We start from the raw sequence: 14480 nt of genomic DNA, 5'->3' as shown, positions 1-14480 counted from the left end.
CCACAAGTAAACTCTTTAAAAAAATTTGTCAAGATCAACAATTCTCTCTAGATTTCCTGAACCTACCCATTTTCTTTGGTAAAGCATAATGCTACAGAATACTTCAGCCCATGGACTTTGATATTATCATGATCAATCTGAGAAGCTAATGGACTCTGTCATCGTTTCCTATTATCTTCACATTTTGAGTGAGTTTCCCTCTGTCAGCAAGCATTCGATCTGATACAGCATCTTTCCTGGTTGAATTCTATACTTCTTGAGTCATGAAATTATCTATGATATTTTTGAAGACCAGTTTCATGCTGTATATTAATGTGCATGCTGTCCATGCTCTTCATAGAGGGTGTATCTGACAGTGATAAATTCCATGACTGTAAAAAAATCTAAATCTCAATGTGAGGACTACCCTGTTTTCAGTCCTAAATACAGGTACTTTCCCCCCTATTTGGAGAGTTTATTGGTGTTTATCTTCTTGCCTCAGGGATGAATCACAAGTGTTCTCAAAGTAGTCCATGTATCTTTTATTCTTTTCCCCCAGAAAGGCTTAAGCCATCTACTTTCCCAGGTGGCACTAGCGGTAAATAGCCTGCCTGCCAATGCAGGAGGTGTAAGAGAAGTGGGTTTGATCCCTGGGTTGGGAAAATCCCTTGAAGGAGGGCATGCAGGCCACTCCAGTATCCTTGCATGGAGAATCCTGTGGACAGAGGAGCCTGGCGGGCTACAGTCCATGGAATCACAGAGAGTCAGACAAGATTGAATGACTTGGCACACATGCCCTATAGCTTTACTGAAGTTGCCTGATTACGAGCTGTTTAAGAAGAAGAAACATTGCTTATTTATTTCTGTGTCTCCAGGGACAGAAAGCAATAGAAACTCAGCAGATATTTGTCAAATGACTGATAATGGGTGTATCTTACCACTTGAATTTATGCTTCAGGTACAGAAAACTGCTCTGTTATTCTTCTGTCCCTGAGAAAGATGTTCAAATTGAATTATTTCTTTTTAAAATGATTTATTACTTTCCCTAAAAATTACTGTTAAATTCTCATTTAAAATTTTTTTTCTGCTTCATTTGGCACCATATATTTTAATTGCCTTTCACAATACCACATAACTGAACTAAGTACAGGCAACATTCTCCTCAATTCCACCCCATCTAAAGCAACTGGTGACTGAATATTTTAAGAAATATTCTGAGAGACTTTGAAAAATATTTCTCTCTATATTCATTTCGAGTCCTAAGGAATTCCAGCCAAAAAAACAAATCTCTTTGTTTTGTCTATTTTTTTTTTTTCCTTTTCATTCATGAGGTACTAAATTAACTACCTTGTCAAATTTTAGATCATATCAGTTTATAACAAAGGTATCTCTCTGGTATCCTTTGTGCTCAGTTGTATCTGACTCTTTGCAACCCCATGGACTGTAGCCCACCAGGCTCCTCTGTCCATGGGATTTCCTAGGCAAGATTACTGGAACAGGTTGTCGTTTCCTTCTCCAGGGAATCTTCCTGACCCAGGGATTGAACCTGCATCTCTTGTGTCTCCTGCATTGACAGGGGAGTTTCTTGACTAATGTGCCACCTGGGAAGCCTCATATGTTCTTCATACTAGTTAAATAGATTTGCCCTTGTATTTGTAACTCTATGATATATAAAATATAGGACCATCTTGGCTTATAACATTGGCCTTTTATCCTTATACTTATTCACCAGATTTCTTTGCACTTTGCTGTTTTAATAAATCCAGTGGAGCCCATTGTCAACTCAAAGAAAAAAAACGCACAACCATAAAGCTGAGAATTATGTTTTATCAGGCAGACTTTCTCAGGACTTTGAGCCCCGGAAACAGAAGTCTCAGATCACTCTGAGGGACTGCTTTGAAGAGCCAGGATGTATGGGAGTTTTTGGAACAAAGGGCAGGGAGCCAAAACATCAAAAGATTATTGATAATTAAGGAAAACCAGACATCTCAAGTTAATGAAATCAGCCCTTTTCTGTGTATAGGAAAAGGAAAGGAAAGTGAAATCGCTCAGTCGTGTCTGACTCTTTGTGACCCCATGGACCGTAACCTACCAGGCTCCTCTGTCCATGGGATTTTCCAGCAAGAGTATTGGAGTGTGTTGCCATTTCCTTCTCCAGGGGAACTTCCCAACCCAGGGATCAAACCCAGGTCTCCCGCATTTCGGGCAGATGCTTTACCGTCTGAGCCACCAGGGAAGATGCAAAGTCTGGGCTTATTGCAGTCATTCCTTTAAGATGCACCTCAGCTATCTGGGGCCAGTATCCTGTGTTCCCTCGTCCTGAGTTTCCTGAGTGCAGAGTCTGGCATGACTGCGGCGGTTGACAGCTGGATGGCAGGCATTCTTTGTTTTCATTCTGAGTTTCCTCAGGACTCTCCCTCCAGGTGGCTGTCATGTGATGGCTTGATGTCTGTAACATCTTTTCTTTACTGATATGGTTGATGGCCTAAGTAGTTCACACCATTAACCTTGCTCTTTTGGAATTTTCATGTTTTCTTTACTGTGTATTAACATAGAGTATAACTTGAGTGGAAGAGTAAATTTCTTTGTCTATTAATAGTAATCAATGAAATCATCAGACACTTTTAATACTTCAGCTTTGTTCCTGTTTTAAGTTTATCACCCTATTGCCCACCTTATGTAAACTAGAAGGAAAATAAAGGCAAGAAGATGATATAGTCAAAAAGGTAATATTTTGTGGACAAATATAAGAAGGACTTTCAGCTCTGGTGTTCCTTCCTTCATTCTGATGCCTGTGCTCTTCACCGAAGTGAGGTTTTTAGTTATGTCCTTCCCTCTTGTATTTTCTCATCTCAATTTACACAGTCAGAGCCATTTTGTTTTCCTACTAGTGGAGGTAATAATTGGCTTCCCAGGTGGCTCAGTAGTAAAGAATCCATCTGCCAGTACAGGAGATGCAAGAGATGCGAGTTCAATCCCTGGGTCGGGAAGATCCCCTGGAGAAAGGAATGGCTACACTACACTCTCTAGTATTCTTGCCTGGGAAGTGAGGAGATAAAATGAAGGTTAAGAAAACAGCACAGTCATGGCCTTCACAAAGTTTACCTTTTAATGGGGGGATGGGCACAGAGCAGTAACCAGACAATTATAGCACAACTGGTAAGAACCGTGATAGAGAGGGGGCTGGGGAGTACCAAGGAGAGACACCTATAGGGAGGGAGGAGATGGAAGTCAAGGAGGACCTCCTGGAGGAGGTACTAGTTGAGCTGAGTTTATGGGATAATTACCTGTAGCTAGGAAAAAGGAGCATTCCTTTGAGATTCAGAGAATGCCTTAAACAGTGGCAAAATGCCAAGAAACAACTTGAGTTCCATGAACTGTGCAGGTCATTCCAGGTTGTTCAGCATGAAAGATGAACCAGAAAGGGACACTTTTCTAGATTTTTCCTTTCCTTTAATGACTGGAGTAGAATTATTGTTATTGTTGTTCTGTCACTCAGTTGTGTTCAACTCTTTGTGACCCCATGGACTGCAGGACAACAGGTTTCCCTGTCCTTCACCAGCCCCGGAACTTGCTCAAACTCATGTCTATTGAGTCAGTGATGCTATCGAACCATCTCGTCCTCTGTCATTCCCTTCTCCTTCCACCTTCCATCTTTCCCAGGATCATGGTCTTTTCTAATGAGTCGGCTCTTCACATCAGGTGGCCAAAGTATTGGAGCTTCACCTTCAGCATCAATCCTTCCAATGAATATTCAGGACTGATCTCCTTTAGTATTGACTGCTTTGATCTCCTTGCAGTCCAAGAGACTCTCAAGAGTCTTCTCCAACACCACAGTTCAAAATCATCAGTTCTTTGGTGCTCAATCTTCTTTATGGTCCAACTCTCACATCCATTCATGACTCCTGGAAAAACCATAGCTTTGACTATATGAACCTTTGTCAGCAAAGTAATTTCTCTGCTTTTTAATATGCTGTCTAGTGTTTGTCATAGCTTTTCTTCCAAGGAGCAAATGTCTTTTAATTTCATGGCTGCAGTCACCATCTGCAGTGATTTTGGAGCCCAAGAAAATAAAGTCTGTCAGTGTTTCCATTGTTTCCCCATCTATTTGCCATGAATTGATGGGACTGGATGATTAGAATAAACAGAACAAATCATTGAAACTACAATGAATGAAACAAATCACTTCTCTGACCAACCAAAGTTGAAAATACAAATTGTACACACTGAACTCACCAGTTATCACCAGTTGGAGACTGCTGCTGCTGCTGCTGCTAAGTCGCTTCAGTCGTGTCCGACTCTGTGCGACCTCATAGATGGCAGCCCACCAGGCTCCCCCGTCCCTGGGATTCTCCAGGCAAGAACACTGGAGTGGGTTTCCATTTCCTTCTCCAATGCATGAAAGTGAAAAGTGAAAGTGAAGTTGCTCAGTCGTGCCTGACTCTTAGCGACCCCATGGACTACAGCCTACCAGACTCCTCTGTCCATGGGATTTTCCAGGCAAGAGTACTGGAGTGGGGTGCCATTGCCTTCTCCGAGTTGGAGACTAAATTCCCACAGATATTACCTTTATGTTTTATTCTGACATCTGTAATAGTTTTTCTTGTTTATGTCCTTGAATTGAAGACAGAGTGCTAGGGGCTCGTGGGCTTGGCTCCACAAGGGGAGCAGCACTTTTCCGACTCAGCTTATATCCTATTTCTATTCTTATTTTTTTTGATGCTTTAAAGCAACACAAGCAATAACATAGTTTAGATTGTATGACACACCTAAAGAAAAGTAATTTAAAAAATTTGGGGGACTTAATTTTTTAACAGTTTATTTCATCTTCATTATTTTAAAAAGTGGTCTCTCTTTGCTGTTTTTCAGAGCTCCTGTCATCTTTTCTTATGTTCTCTTTCCTATAACCGTGCTTAGGACAGTCTTTTCCTGATTTCTGTTTAGGTTTTTTTTAGATCTCATTTAATCTTAAAAAGAGGCAATCTACATTTAAGATGTGTGTGTATAAATCTAAGATATTTTCAACTACAAATGAGAGAGTGTCATTATCTAATTGGATTACCCAGAATTATCTTCTCTAAGTATTATCCAGCATGTGGACAAGAGGAAGTGCAGGTACATTCAGCTGAATAGTGAAACTATTAAACAACTGCATAATTAAAAGCTACCAAACGAACAGATTCTCTACAAGAATCTATAGGACATTAAAATAGTGATTTTGTAAAGACTGAAGCTAATAGTCAGATTCCATTTATATATTTGATTTCTACCACCTCCTGAAAGCAAGAAATTGCATGAAGATAATCCCAGATGAGCGCTTCCCTGGTGGCTCAGACAGTAAAGAATCCTCCTGCAGAGTGGGAGATCTGTGTTCATCCCTGGGTTGGGAAGATCCTCTGGAGAAGGGCATGGCAACCCACTCCAGTATTCTCACCTGGAGAATTCTCACGGACAGAGGAGCCTGGCAGGCAATGGTCCATGGGGTTGCAAAGAGTTGAACACTACTGAGTGACTAAGCACAATCACAGATAAGCTTTTTCTGGAGAACTATATTTAAAGACAACCTGATGAGATAACTGTTTCACATTTTGATGATCCCTTCAACCCTGAATCCATATTCCCAAAAGTAAAGTGAAAGTGTTAGTTGCTCAGTCATGTGTGACTCCTCACAACCCCATATAGCCCACCAGGCTCCTCTGTCCATGGAATTATCCAGGCAAGAATACTGGAGTGGGTAGCCATTTCCTTCTCCAGGGAATTTTCCTGACCCAGGGATCGAACCTGGGTCTCCTGTATTTCCAAAATTCCTTGTCTAATCCTCTGATGTCCCAACACAGACATAGAAAAAAATCGACCCTATGATACCTCTCTGGTTTATCTTTTTCTGCCCCAGGTTGCTTGAACAGCCATCTTTTTTTAAGTGCCACCTATGTGTTGGCTTTGTTGAACATATCCTTGCCATCTTTACCTTGATAATTTAGAACTGGAGCACTTGGCCTCCACAATTGCTGAAAGCCATAGAAAAGCAGGTGGTGTGCTACCTTATTAAAAAGGCCCTTTACAGTGTCTGGAATAAACAATCTAGACATTTGAGTTGTGCTGTAATTTTAGGAGAAACAAATCTGTCATTTGCTTTCTGTCCCTGTGTTCACCTTAGGGGGTAGATCTCAGAGGGAATGTGTTCAGATCTGGACTAACTTAGAACTTTATTCTTTTTTTTTCATAAATATATTCATTTTAATTGGAGGCTAATTACTTTACAATATTGTAGTTAAGTCATTATTGGAACCATGGTGGGATCTAAAATCTCTTTACTATTATTCTCTTGGTAGAATCTATCACACGATATTTTTAGCAGTTGTTCTGGCAAAAGCAATGGAAAAAAAGAAGCTAATATATGCAGGGCTCTCTAAAAATAACTTATAATAGATGTTAGATAGTTGTTGTTAGTGTGTTCAGTCTCATCTGACTCTTGGGACCTCATGGACTGTAGCGCACCAAGCTCCTTTATCCATGGAATTTTCCAGGCAAGAGTACTGGAGTGAGTTGGCACAATTCAGGGCATCTTCCTGACCCAGGAATCGAACCCACATCTCCTGCACTGGCAGGTGAATTCTTTACCACTGAGCCACGTGGGAAGCGAGTTGAGCTTATTATACAGTCAGCAACGCACCTTTTATATAAAGAAACATTTGGCATCAGTGGAAAGCCGGAGCTGAAAGTGGTGGGCTCATTTCCACAGCTAGAGTGTGTGTGCAGAATTGTTGAAATTGTGTCTCTGCTATAGGGCAGAAGCATTTCTAAAATGACAAAAGCATTCGTTACTTATGGCCCACTGTTCAATCTTTGATACATGAATACCATGACTTTCTTTTATGTGAGGATGGCAAAAATCTTCCCACTATGAACCCAGCAAAATTTTGAGCTGAGAACATCTTCTCTGATCTGTTTGTGACCAGTGGAACAAATTTCATGGTAATTAAAAGTCAGACCATATATTGAATTTCACAAATTTATTTATTTGTAATTGAGAGATAATTGCTTTATAATATTGTATTGGTTTCTGCCATACATCAGTATGAATCAGCCATAGGTACACATATGTCCACACCTTCTTGAACCTTCCTCCCACCTCCCATCCCATCCCACCCCTCTAGGTTGTCGCAGAGCACCAGTTTGAATTCTCTGAGGCATACAGTAAATTCCCACTAGCTATCTGTTTTATATAAGGTAGTGTATGTGTTTCCATGCTTCTGTCTTTATTCATCCCACCCTCTCCCACCCCAACATTGTTCATAAGTCCATTTTTTATGTCTGCATCTCCAGTGCTACCCTGTGAATATGGTCATCAGTACCATCCTTCTAGATTCCGTATGTATGTGTTAATATACTTTGTATTTTTCTCTTTCTGACTTGCTTCACTCTATACAAGAGGCTCTCGGTTCATCCACCTCATTATCACTGACTCAAATACATTCCTTTTTCTGACTGAGTCATGCATTGTATATATGTACCACAGCTTCCTTATCCATTCCTCTGTCGATGGGCATCTAGGTTGCTTCTGTGTCCGAGCTATTGTAAATAGTGCTGCAGTGAACACTGCGGTACGTGTGTCTTTTTCAATTATGATTTTCTCAAGGAATATATCCAGTAGTGGGATTGTTGGGTCACACAGTAGTTTTATTCCTAATTTTTTAAGGAATCATCATAGTGTTTTCCTCAGTGGTTGTATCAATTTACATTCCCACCAGTAGTGCAAGAGGGTTCTCTTTTCTCCATATCTTCTCCAGCATTTATTGTTTGCATGTTTTTTTGATGATGGCCGTTCTGACTGGTGTGAGGTGATATCTCATTGTACTTTTGATTTGCATTTCTCTAATAATGAGCAGTGTTGAGCATCTTTTCATGTATTTGTTAGCCATCTATATGTCTTCTTTGGAGAAATATCTGCTTGGGTCTTTTGCCCACTTTTTGATTGTGTTGTTTGTTTTTCTGGTATTGAGTTGCATGAGCTACTTGTATATTTTGAAAATTAACCCTTTGTCAGTTGTTTCATTTGCTATTTTTTTCTCCCATTCTGAGGGTTGCCATTTCACCTAGTTTATAGTTTCCTTTGCTCTACAAAGGTTTTTTTAAGTTTAATTGTGTCCCACTTGTTCATTCTTGTTTTTATTTCCATTACTGTAGGTTTGGGTCATAGAGGATCTTGCTGTGATTTATGTCACAGAGTGTTCTGCCTATGTTTTCCTCTAAGAGTTTTATAGTTTTTGCAGACCATATATTGATTTTTATTTTCTAAGTCTTACTCTGTTATATGACATTTTAGGATACAGAGTAGATGTTCTTGGTTTTGGTAGGTTTTCAATAAGCAATGCTCCTGGATCAAACTGGGCTATAAAGTGGATTCCACTATGTCTGCATTGAGACCCTTGTAACTATATAAAATTTAGTATCAGTGTTTAGAGATTTATGAGTTTCAAAAGCTTAGAATGTATAGCATGAAAGTTAGATTGGAGACATTATTGGGAATTCTAGGAGGTAGATCAAGTAGCCTGATCTTTTGTTTATTATTTGCCTCAAGCATTTTCCTTAAAAACTAGCAGCATTTTCACAGGGTCTTGGACCTTGTGTCTGGGGTGGTTACAGGAGAATTCTGGAGCACATTAATCATACTGTCCTTGATTTCTACTTATGTTATTTCAACAAAGGTTTATATTTAGAATACATTGAAGAGCATTAAAATGAAAACAGGAGAATCAAAAGTTGAAGGACTGGTTTTGAGATAAATAAAATAAGGAATATTATATTTTGCAACCTAATTAAAAGTATAAATCTTCTAAAAATAATTATTGTTTTATTAAAGGCAAGAAAAACCCAAGGATTTTTAACCATGGTTTGGAAGATACAAAGATTCTGTGTAATCTGGAAAAAAAAAAAAAAACAGAGGTTAATAAGCAGAACATGTACTAAATATAGATAACCCAAGTAATTGAATATTTACTTAGATCACAAAGGGAAAATTTGGACAGAGGCTGAGTTTTTATCTTACTATAAAATGATTCATTTATATTCCTGACCATGTTAATTAGAATTCCTAATATCTTATAAATGATTTAACTTGACTTACAATATATTGAATTGTCTACATATATATATATATTTTATTTTCCAAGTCTATTGCAGTAGAGGTTTTAGTAAAATTCTTACATCTTTGAAATATTGTCACTTTAAAGATGAATTAAATACCATAGTTTCTTTCATGGGTTATAGGTTTCTGTATTTCATATAAAAAGAACTATATCTGATAAGGGCAAATACCCAAATTATGTAAAGAATTCCTACAACTCAAAAACAACAACAAAAAAATCTGATTAAAAATGGACAGAGGATATGAATAGATGTTTTTCCAAAGAAGACATAAAGATGGCCAGCAAGTACATGAAAATTTACTTAACATCACCAATCATGAGGGAAATGCAAATCAAAACCACAGTGAGATACCATCTCACATCTGTTAGAAAGGGTATCAAAAATACAAGATCTAACAAGTATTATCAGCAAGGATGTGGAGAATAGGAAACTTTTGTGTACTGTTGATGGCAATGTTAACTGGTACTGCCACTATGGAAAGCAATATGGAGATGTCCTAAAAAACTAAAGAAAGAACTACCATCATTGCCTCTTCTGTGTATTTATCCAAAGTAAATGAAAAGATTAATTCAAAAAGATACATGCATCCCAGTGTTCATTGCAGCATTATTTTCAGTGGACAAGGCATGGAAACAACCTCAGCATCCACAGATGAATGGATAAAAAAATGTGATACACAGATCACACACACACACTGAATAGAATATTATTCAGCCATAAAAAAGAATGAAAGCTTGCCATTTGTGGATAGAGCTTGAGGGCATTATGCTAAGTGAAGTATCAGACAGAGAAAGACAGCTACTGTATGATTTCACCTATATGTAGCATCTGAAAACAAACCAAAGCATAACAAATTAAAAAAAAAAAAAAAGAACTCAGATACAAAGACAGATTGGTGGTTTCCAGAGATGAGGGACAGGGGATGGGAGTGAAGGTATCAAAACATGCAGATTTTTAGTTATAAAATAGTTTTGAGGACATAATATGCAGCATGATTATAGTTAATAATACTGTTTGGCATGTTTGAAAGTTCCTGAGAGAGATTTTTAAAGTTCTCATCACAAGAAAAAATTTGTGATTATGTATGGTGACAGATGTTAACAAGACTCATTGTGGTAATCATTTAACAATATATACAAACACTGAGTCATTACATTGTATACCTGCAACTAATATAATATTATGTCAATTATAATTCACCAAAATGAGAAAGTGTAATTAGCCTTAAATATGGTCTGTGATATAATCTGATTCATAAGACTTAAAGGTCATATTTATGGCCAAAATATAATCCTTTGGGACATGCAATACTGGATTTAAAATATTGTCTCTCAATGGATGGGAAATATACTACTGTTTTCTGGCTTCTATTGGTGTTTTTATCTTCCTTTGCAGCTCAGTGGGTAAAGAATCTGCCTGAAATGGCAGGAGACCCAGGTTGATTCCTGGGTTGGAAGATCCCCTGGAGTAGAAAATGGCAACCCACTCCAGTATTCTTGCCTGGAGAATCTTGTGGACAGAGGAGTCCACATGAGGTTGCAAGAATCGGACACTAGTTAGTGACTAAACCACATTGGTGTTTTTAAAAAGTGCACATTCTAGATAACACTTACAGGAAATAGAGAAGTGTAGTGGGAGCTTTGAATCTGGCTATTGAAGAATGAGATGTTTGCTATCAAGGTTTCTGATGTACTTTTTTTGAAATTTTAATTGAAGGCTAATTACTTTACAATATTGTAGTGGTTTTTGCCATACATTGACATGAATCAGCCACGGGTGTACATGTGTCCCCTATCCTGAACCCTCCTCCCACCTCCGTCCCCATCCCATCCCTCAGGGTCATCCCAGTGCACCAGCCCTGAGCACCCTGTCTCATGCATCGAACCTGGACTGGCGATCTGTTTCACATATGATAATATACATGTTTCAATGCTATTCTCTCAAATCATCCCACCCTTGCCTTTTCCCACAGAGTCCAAAAGACTGTTCTATACATCTGTGTCTCTTTTGCTGTCTCACATATAGGGTCATCATTACCATCTTTCTAAATTCCATATATATGTGTTAGTATACTGTATTGGTGTTTTTCTTTCTGACTTATTTCATTCTGTATAATAGGCTCCAGTTTCCTCCACCTCATTAGAACTGATTCAAATGTATTCTTTTTAATGGCTGAGTAATACTCCATTATGTATATGGATGAACATATACATACATATATGTCTGCTGATGAACATCTAGATTGCTTCCATGTCCTGGCTATTAAAAACAGTGCTGCAGTGAACATTGGGGTACATGTGTCTCTTTCAATTCTGGTTTCCTTAGTGTGTATGCCCAGCAGTGGGATTGCTGTTTCCAGTTTTTTAAGGAATCTCCACACTGTTCTCCATAGTGGCTGTACTAGTTTGCATTCCCACCAACAGTGTAAGAGGGTTCCCTTTTCTTCACACCCTCTCCAGCATTTATAGTTAGTAGACTTTTGGATGGCAGCCATTCTGACCGGTGTGAGATGGTGCCTCCTTAACAATGATAATGTCCAGACTGAACCACTGAGAATGGTGGTTGCAGAATGGATGAATAGTTCCTCATTTTAATGCTCAGAAATATATATGTATGTGTGTATATATGTGTATGTATATATATTTATCCAAGTAATAAATGTGGTACAGGCTTATTGGCTTCTCAGGTGGTACTAGTGGTAAAGAATCTGCCTGCCAATGCAGGAGACACAGATTTTATCCCTGGGTCAGGAAGATCCCCTGGAGGAGGGCATGGCAAGTCACTCCAGTATTCTTGCCTGGAGAACCTCATGGACAGAGGCGCCTGCCAGGCTACAGTCCATAGAGTTGCAAATGGTCAGACGCAACTGAAGTGACTTAGCACACAAGCATTCACAGGCTTTTGGAACTCTGAAATGTTTAAAGGTGGTTTACTCTATACATTGGAGAGACTTGGGCCACATTCCAGGCTGGGTCTTATTAAAGTCTTACATCCACTTCAATATCAAGTTCTGTTTTTAGTTAGCTTTATTGGGAAACTGGAGCCAAATAATCATAGATACTTGATTGGTGATTGACGTGATATTTTGTTGTTCACTAAATTTTGATGTATTTCTCTTAAATTCATTGCCCAGCAGCAGTGGAGATAAAACCTTGCCCTGAAATATAGGGCTTGGTAGTGCAGCAGGAATGCTGGCCTCATAAAAGGTGTCTCAAGTATTATCTTAATGTCTAGTCTTACACTTTTTCTTTTAATCTTTTAAAATCCTTAATGACATGACCATGTTGCTTTTCCCCTAATCACTGCCCATCCACCCCAAATATTCAATTTGCTCTGTAGTCTCCCTGTTCTGCGTCTAATAACGTGTGGTTTCAGGAAAGTGTGTTATTGACTTAGTGGCACTGAAGTATGAATAATATTTGAATTTTAATAGGTCTTAAACCAGGAATAAACCTTTTGACATTTGAGAAATAAGTCACTTTTGGTTGTAGGGTCATTTCGAACCTTTAATATAACATATCAGTTGTCACCTACTATGTAAGTGGGTAAAGCTGACTTAGAGTGATTGGAAGAAATTCAGAAATATATTTTTTCAAAGTAAGTATGATATATAAATCCATATATTTTCATCTATAGTTATAAATATATATACTATAAGAAAATCTTTAGAAGGGAAAAGAATTATTAGGCAGTATATCAGAGAACCACAGTGGCCACTTTATGAATTGGAATTTGATGTATCACTTTTTAATTTAATAAAGACTGATGTCCCAGAAGCTACTGAAAAAAATAAAGTGTATGGAGAAAATTCTTAGGAACTCAAATACACTATGGGTTATAATAAAAATTTTTCATCAAATAAATAATTAGAATAGTAGCCTGATTAATGATTTTGTTAATTGATCTTTATCTAATGGACATATCTTTATAATATGACTATTAACCTTGATTCTTCTCTCCTTTTCCAGTGTTAAAGAACCCAGTGTGTAAATTATACAGATTTCCCACTTCTGACAATAAGTGGATGCAAATCCGGGAGCAGATGTCAGAGAGCATACTTTCTTTTCATATTCCTAAGGAATTGATCTCTCTTCAAATCAAAGAAGATTTGTGTAGGTAAGAGAATATGGTTTATGATCATCTCTTACCTTAATTACTTTTTCTATAAAACATTTTCTCTTTTTTTATTTTAGTCTTCTTTTTAATTTTTATTTTATATTGGACTGTCACTGATTTACAAGATTGTGTTAGTTTCTGGTGTACAGCTAAGTGATTCAGTTATACATATGTGCATGCATGATAAGTGGCTTCAGTTGTATTTGACTCTTTGCAACACTATGGACTGTAGCCCACCAGGCTCCTTTGTCCACGGGATTTTCCCAGCAAGAATACTACAGTGGGTTGCTATGCCCTCCTCCAGGGAATCTTCCTGACTCGAGAATCAAACCTATGTCTCCTGCAACTTCTGCATTACTGCTGAGTCACTGGGGAGGCCCATATAATACATATACATCTACTCTTTTTCAGATTCTTTTCCCATATAGGTTATTACAGAATAGTGAGTACAATTCCCTGAGCTCTACAGTAGGACCCTACTGCTTATCCATTTTATACACCCAAGTGTGTATCTGTTAATCCCAAACTCCCAATTTATCGCACACCTCACCTTTCCCCTTTGGTAACCATAGTTTGTTTTCTAAGTTTGTGGATCTTTCTATTTTATAAGTAAGTTCATTTGTATTATTTTTCTACGATTCTGAATATAAGCAGTATAATATATTTGTCTTTCTCTGTCTGATTTATTGCACATCATAAAGTATGATGGTAATATAAAAATCAAGACTGGCGTTGCCCAGTATGTTTGGCTGCTAAAACTGTTAATCACTGCAATATGAACAGTTCAATTTGAGATGTTACACATGTGTAAAATACAAACCAGTTTTCAAATTCTTCACACACAAATGAAAAAGATCAATTTCATAATGAAATGTTAAATAACATTTTGGCTATATTGGTGTTAAATACAATGTATTATTAATTTTATATGCATCTCTTTTTGCTCTTTAAATATGACTACTGAGCACTTGAAAATTTTTCATCACATATGTGATCCTCATTTATAGCTTACACGACGCCTTTTTAAAATTTTTTTTTATTGAAGGATAATTGCTTTACAGAATTTTGTTGTTTTCTGTCAAACCTCAACCTGAATCAGCCATAGGTATACATATATCCCCTCCATTCCGAACTTCCCTCCCATCTCCCTTCCCATCACCCTTCTAGGCTGATGCATAGCCCCTGTTTGAGTATCTTAGCCATACATCTAATTCCCATTGGCTATCTATTTTACA

The 14480-nt window shown here is 37.9% G+C and overlaps 1 protein-coding gene across 6 annotated transcripts in view; it reads left to right on the top strand.

Annotated features, from left to right (window-relative positions):
* INPP4B (inositol polyphosphate-4-phosphatase type II B) overlaps positions 1-14480 on the top strand; it is an 857173-nt gene that overhangs the window by 626908 nt on the left and 215785 nt on the right. For all 6 annotated transcript variants that reach the window (XM_070386586.1, XM_070386587.1, XM_070386583.1 and 3 more), the window contains one exon: positions 13098-13245. In XM_070386586.1, the coding sequence (XP_070242687.1) occupies positions 13098-13245 (148 nt within the window). The remainder of the gene's footprint in view (positions 1-13097; positions 13246-14480) is intronic.

Source organism: Bos mutus, chromosome 17, assembly GCF_027580195.1.
Source record: "Bos mutus isolate GX-2022 chromosome 17, NWIPB_WYAK_1.1, whole genome shotgun sequence".
In the NCBI taxonomy this organism is placed as follows: domain Eukaryota; kingdom Metazoa; phylum Chordata; class Mammalia; order Artiodactyla; family Bovidae; genus Bos; species Bos mutus.
Note: the sequence above shows the minus strand (reverse complement) of the source record. Positions and strands in the feature narration are given on the sequence as shown.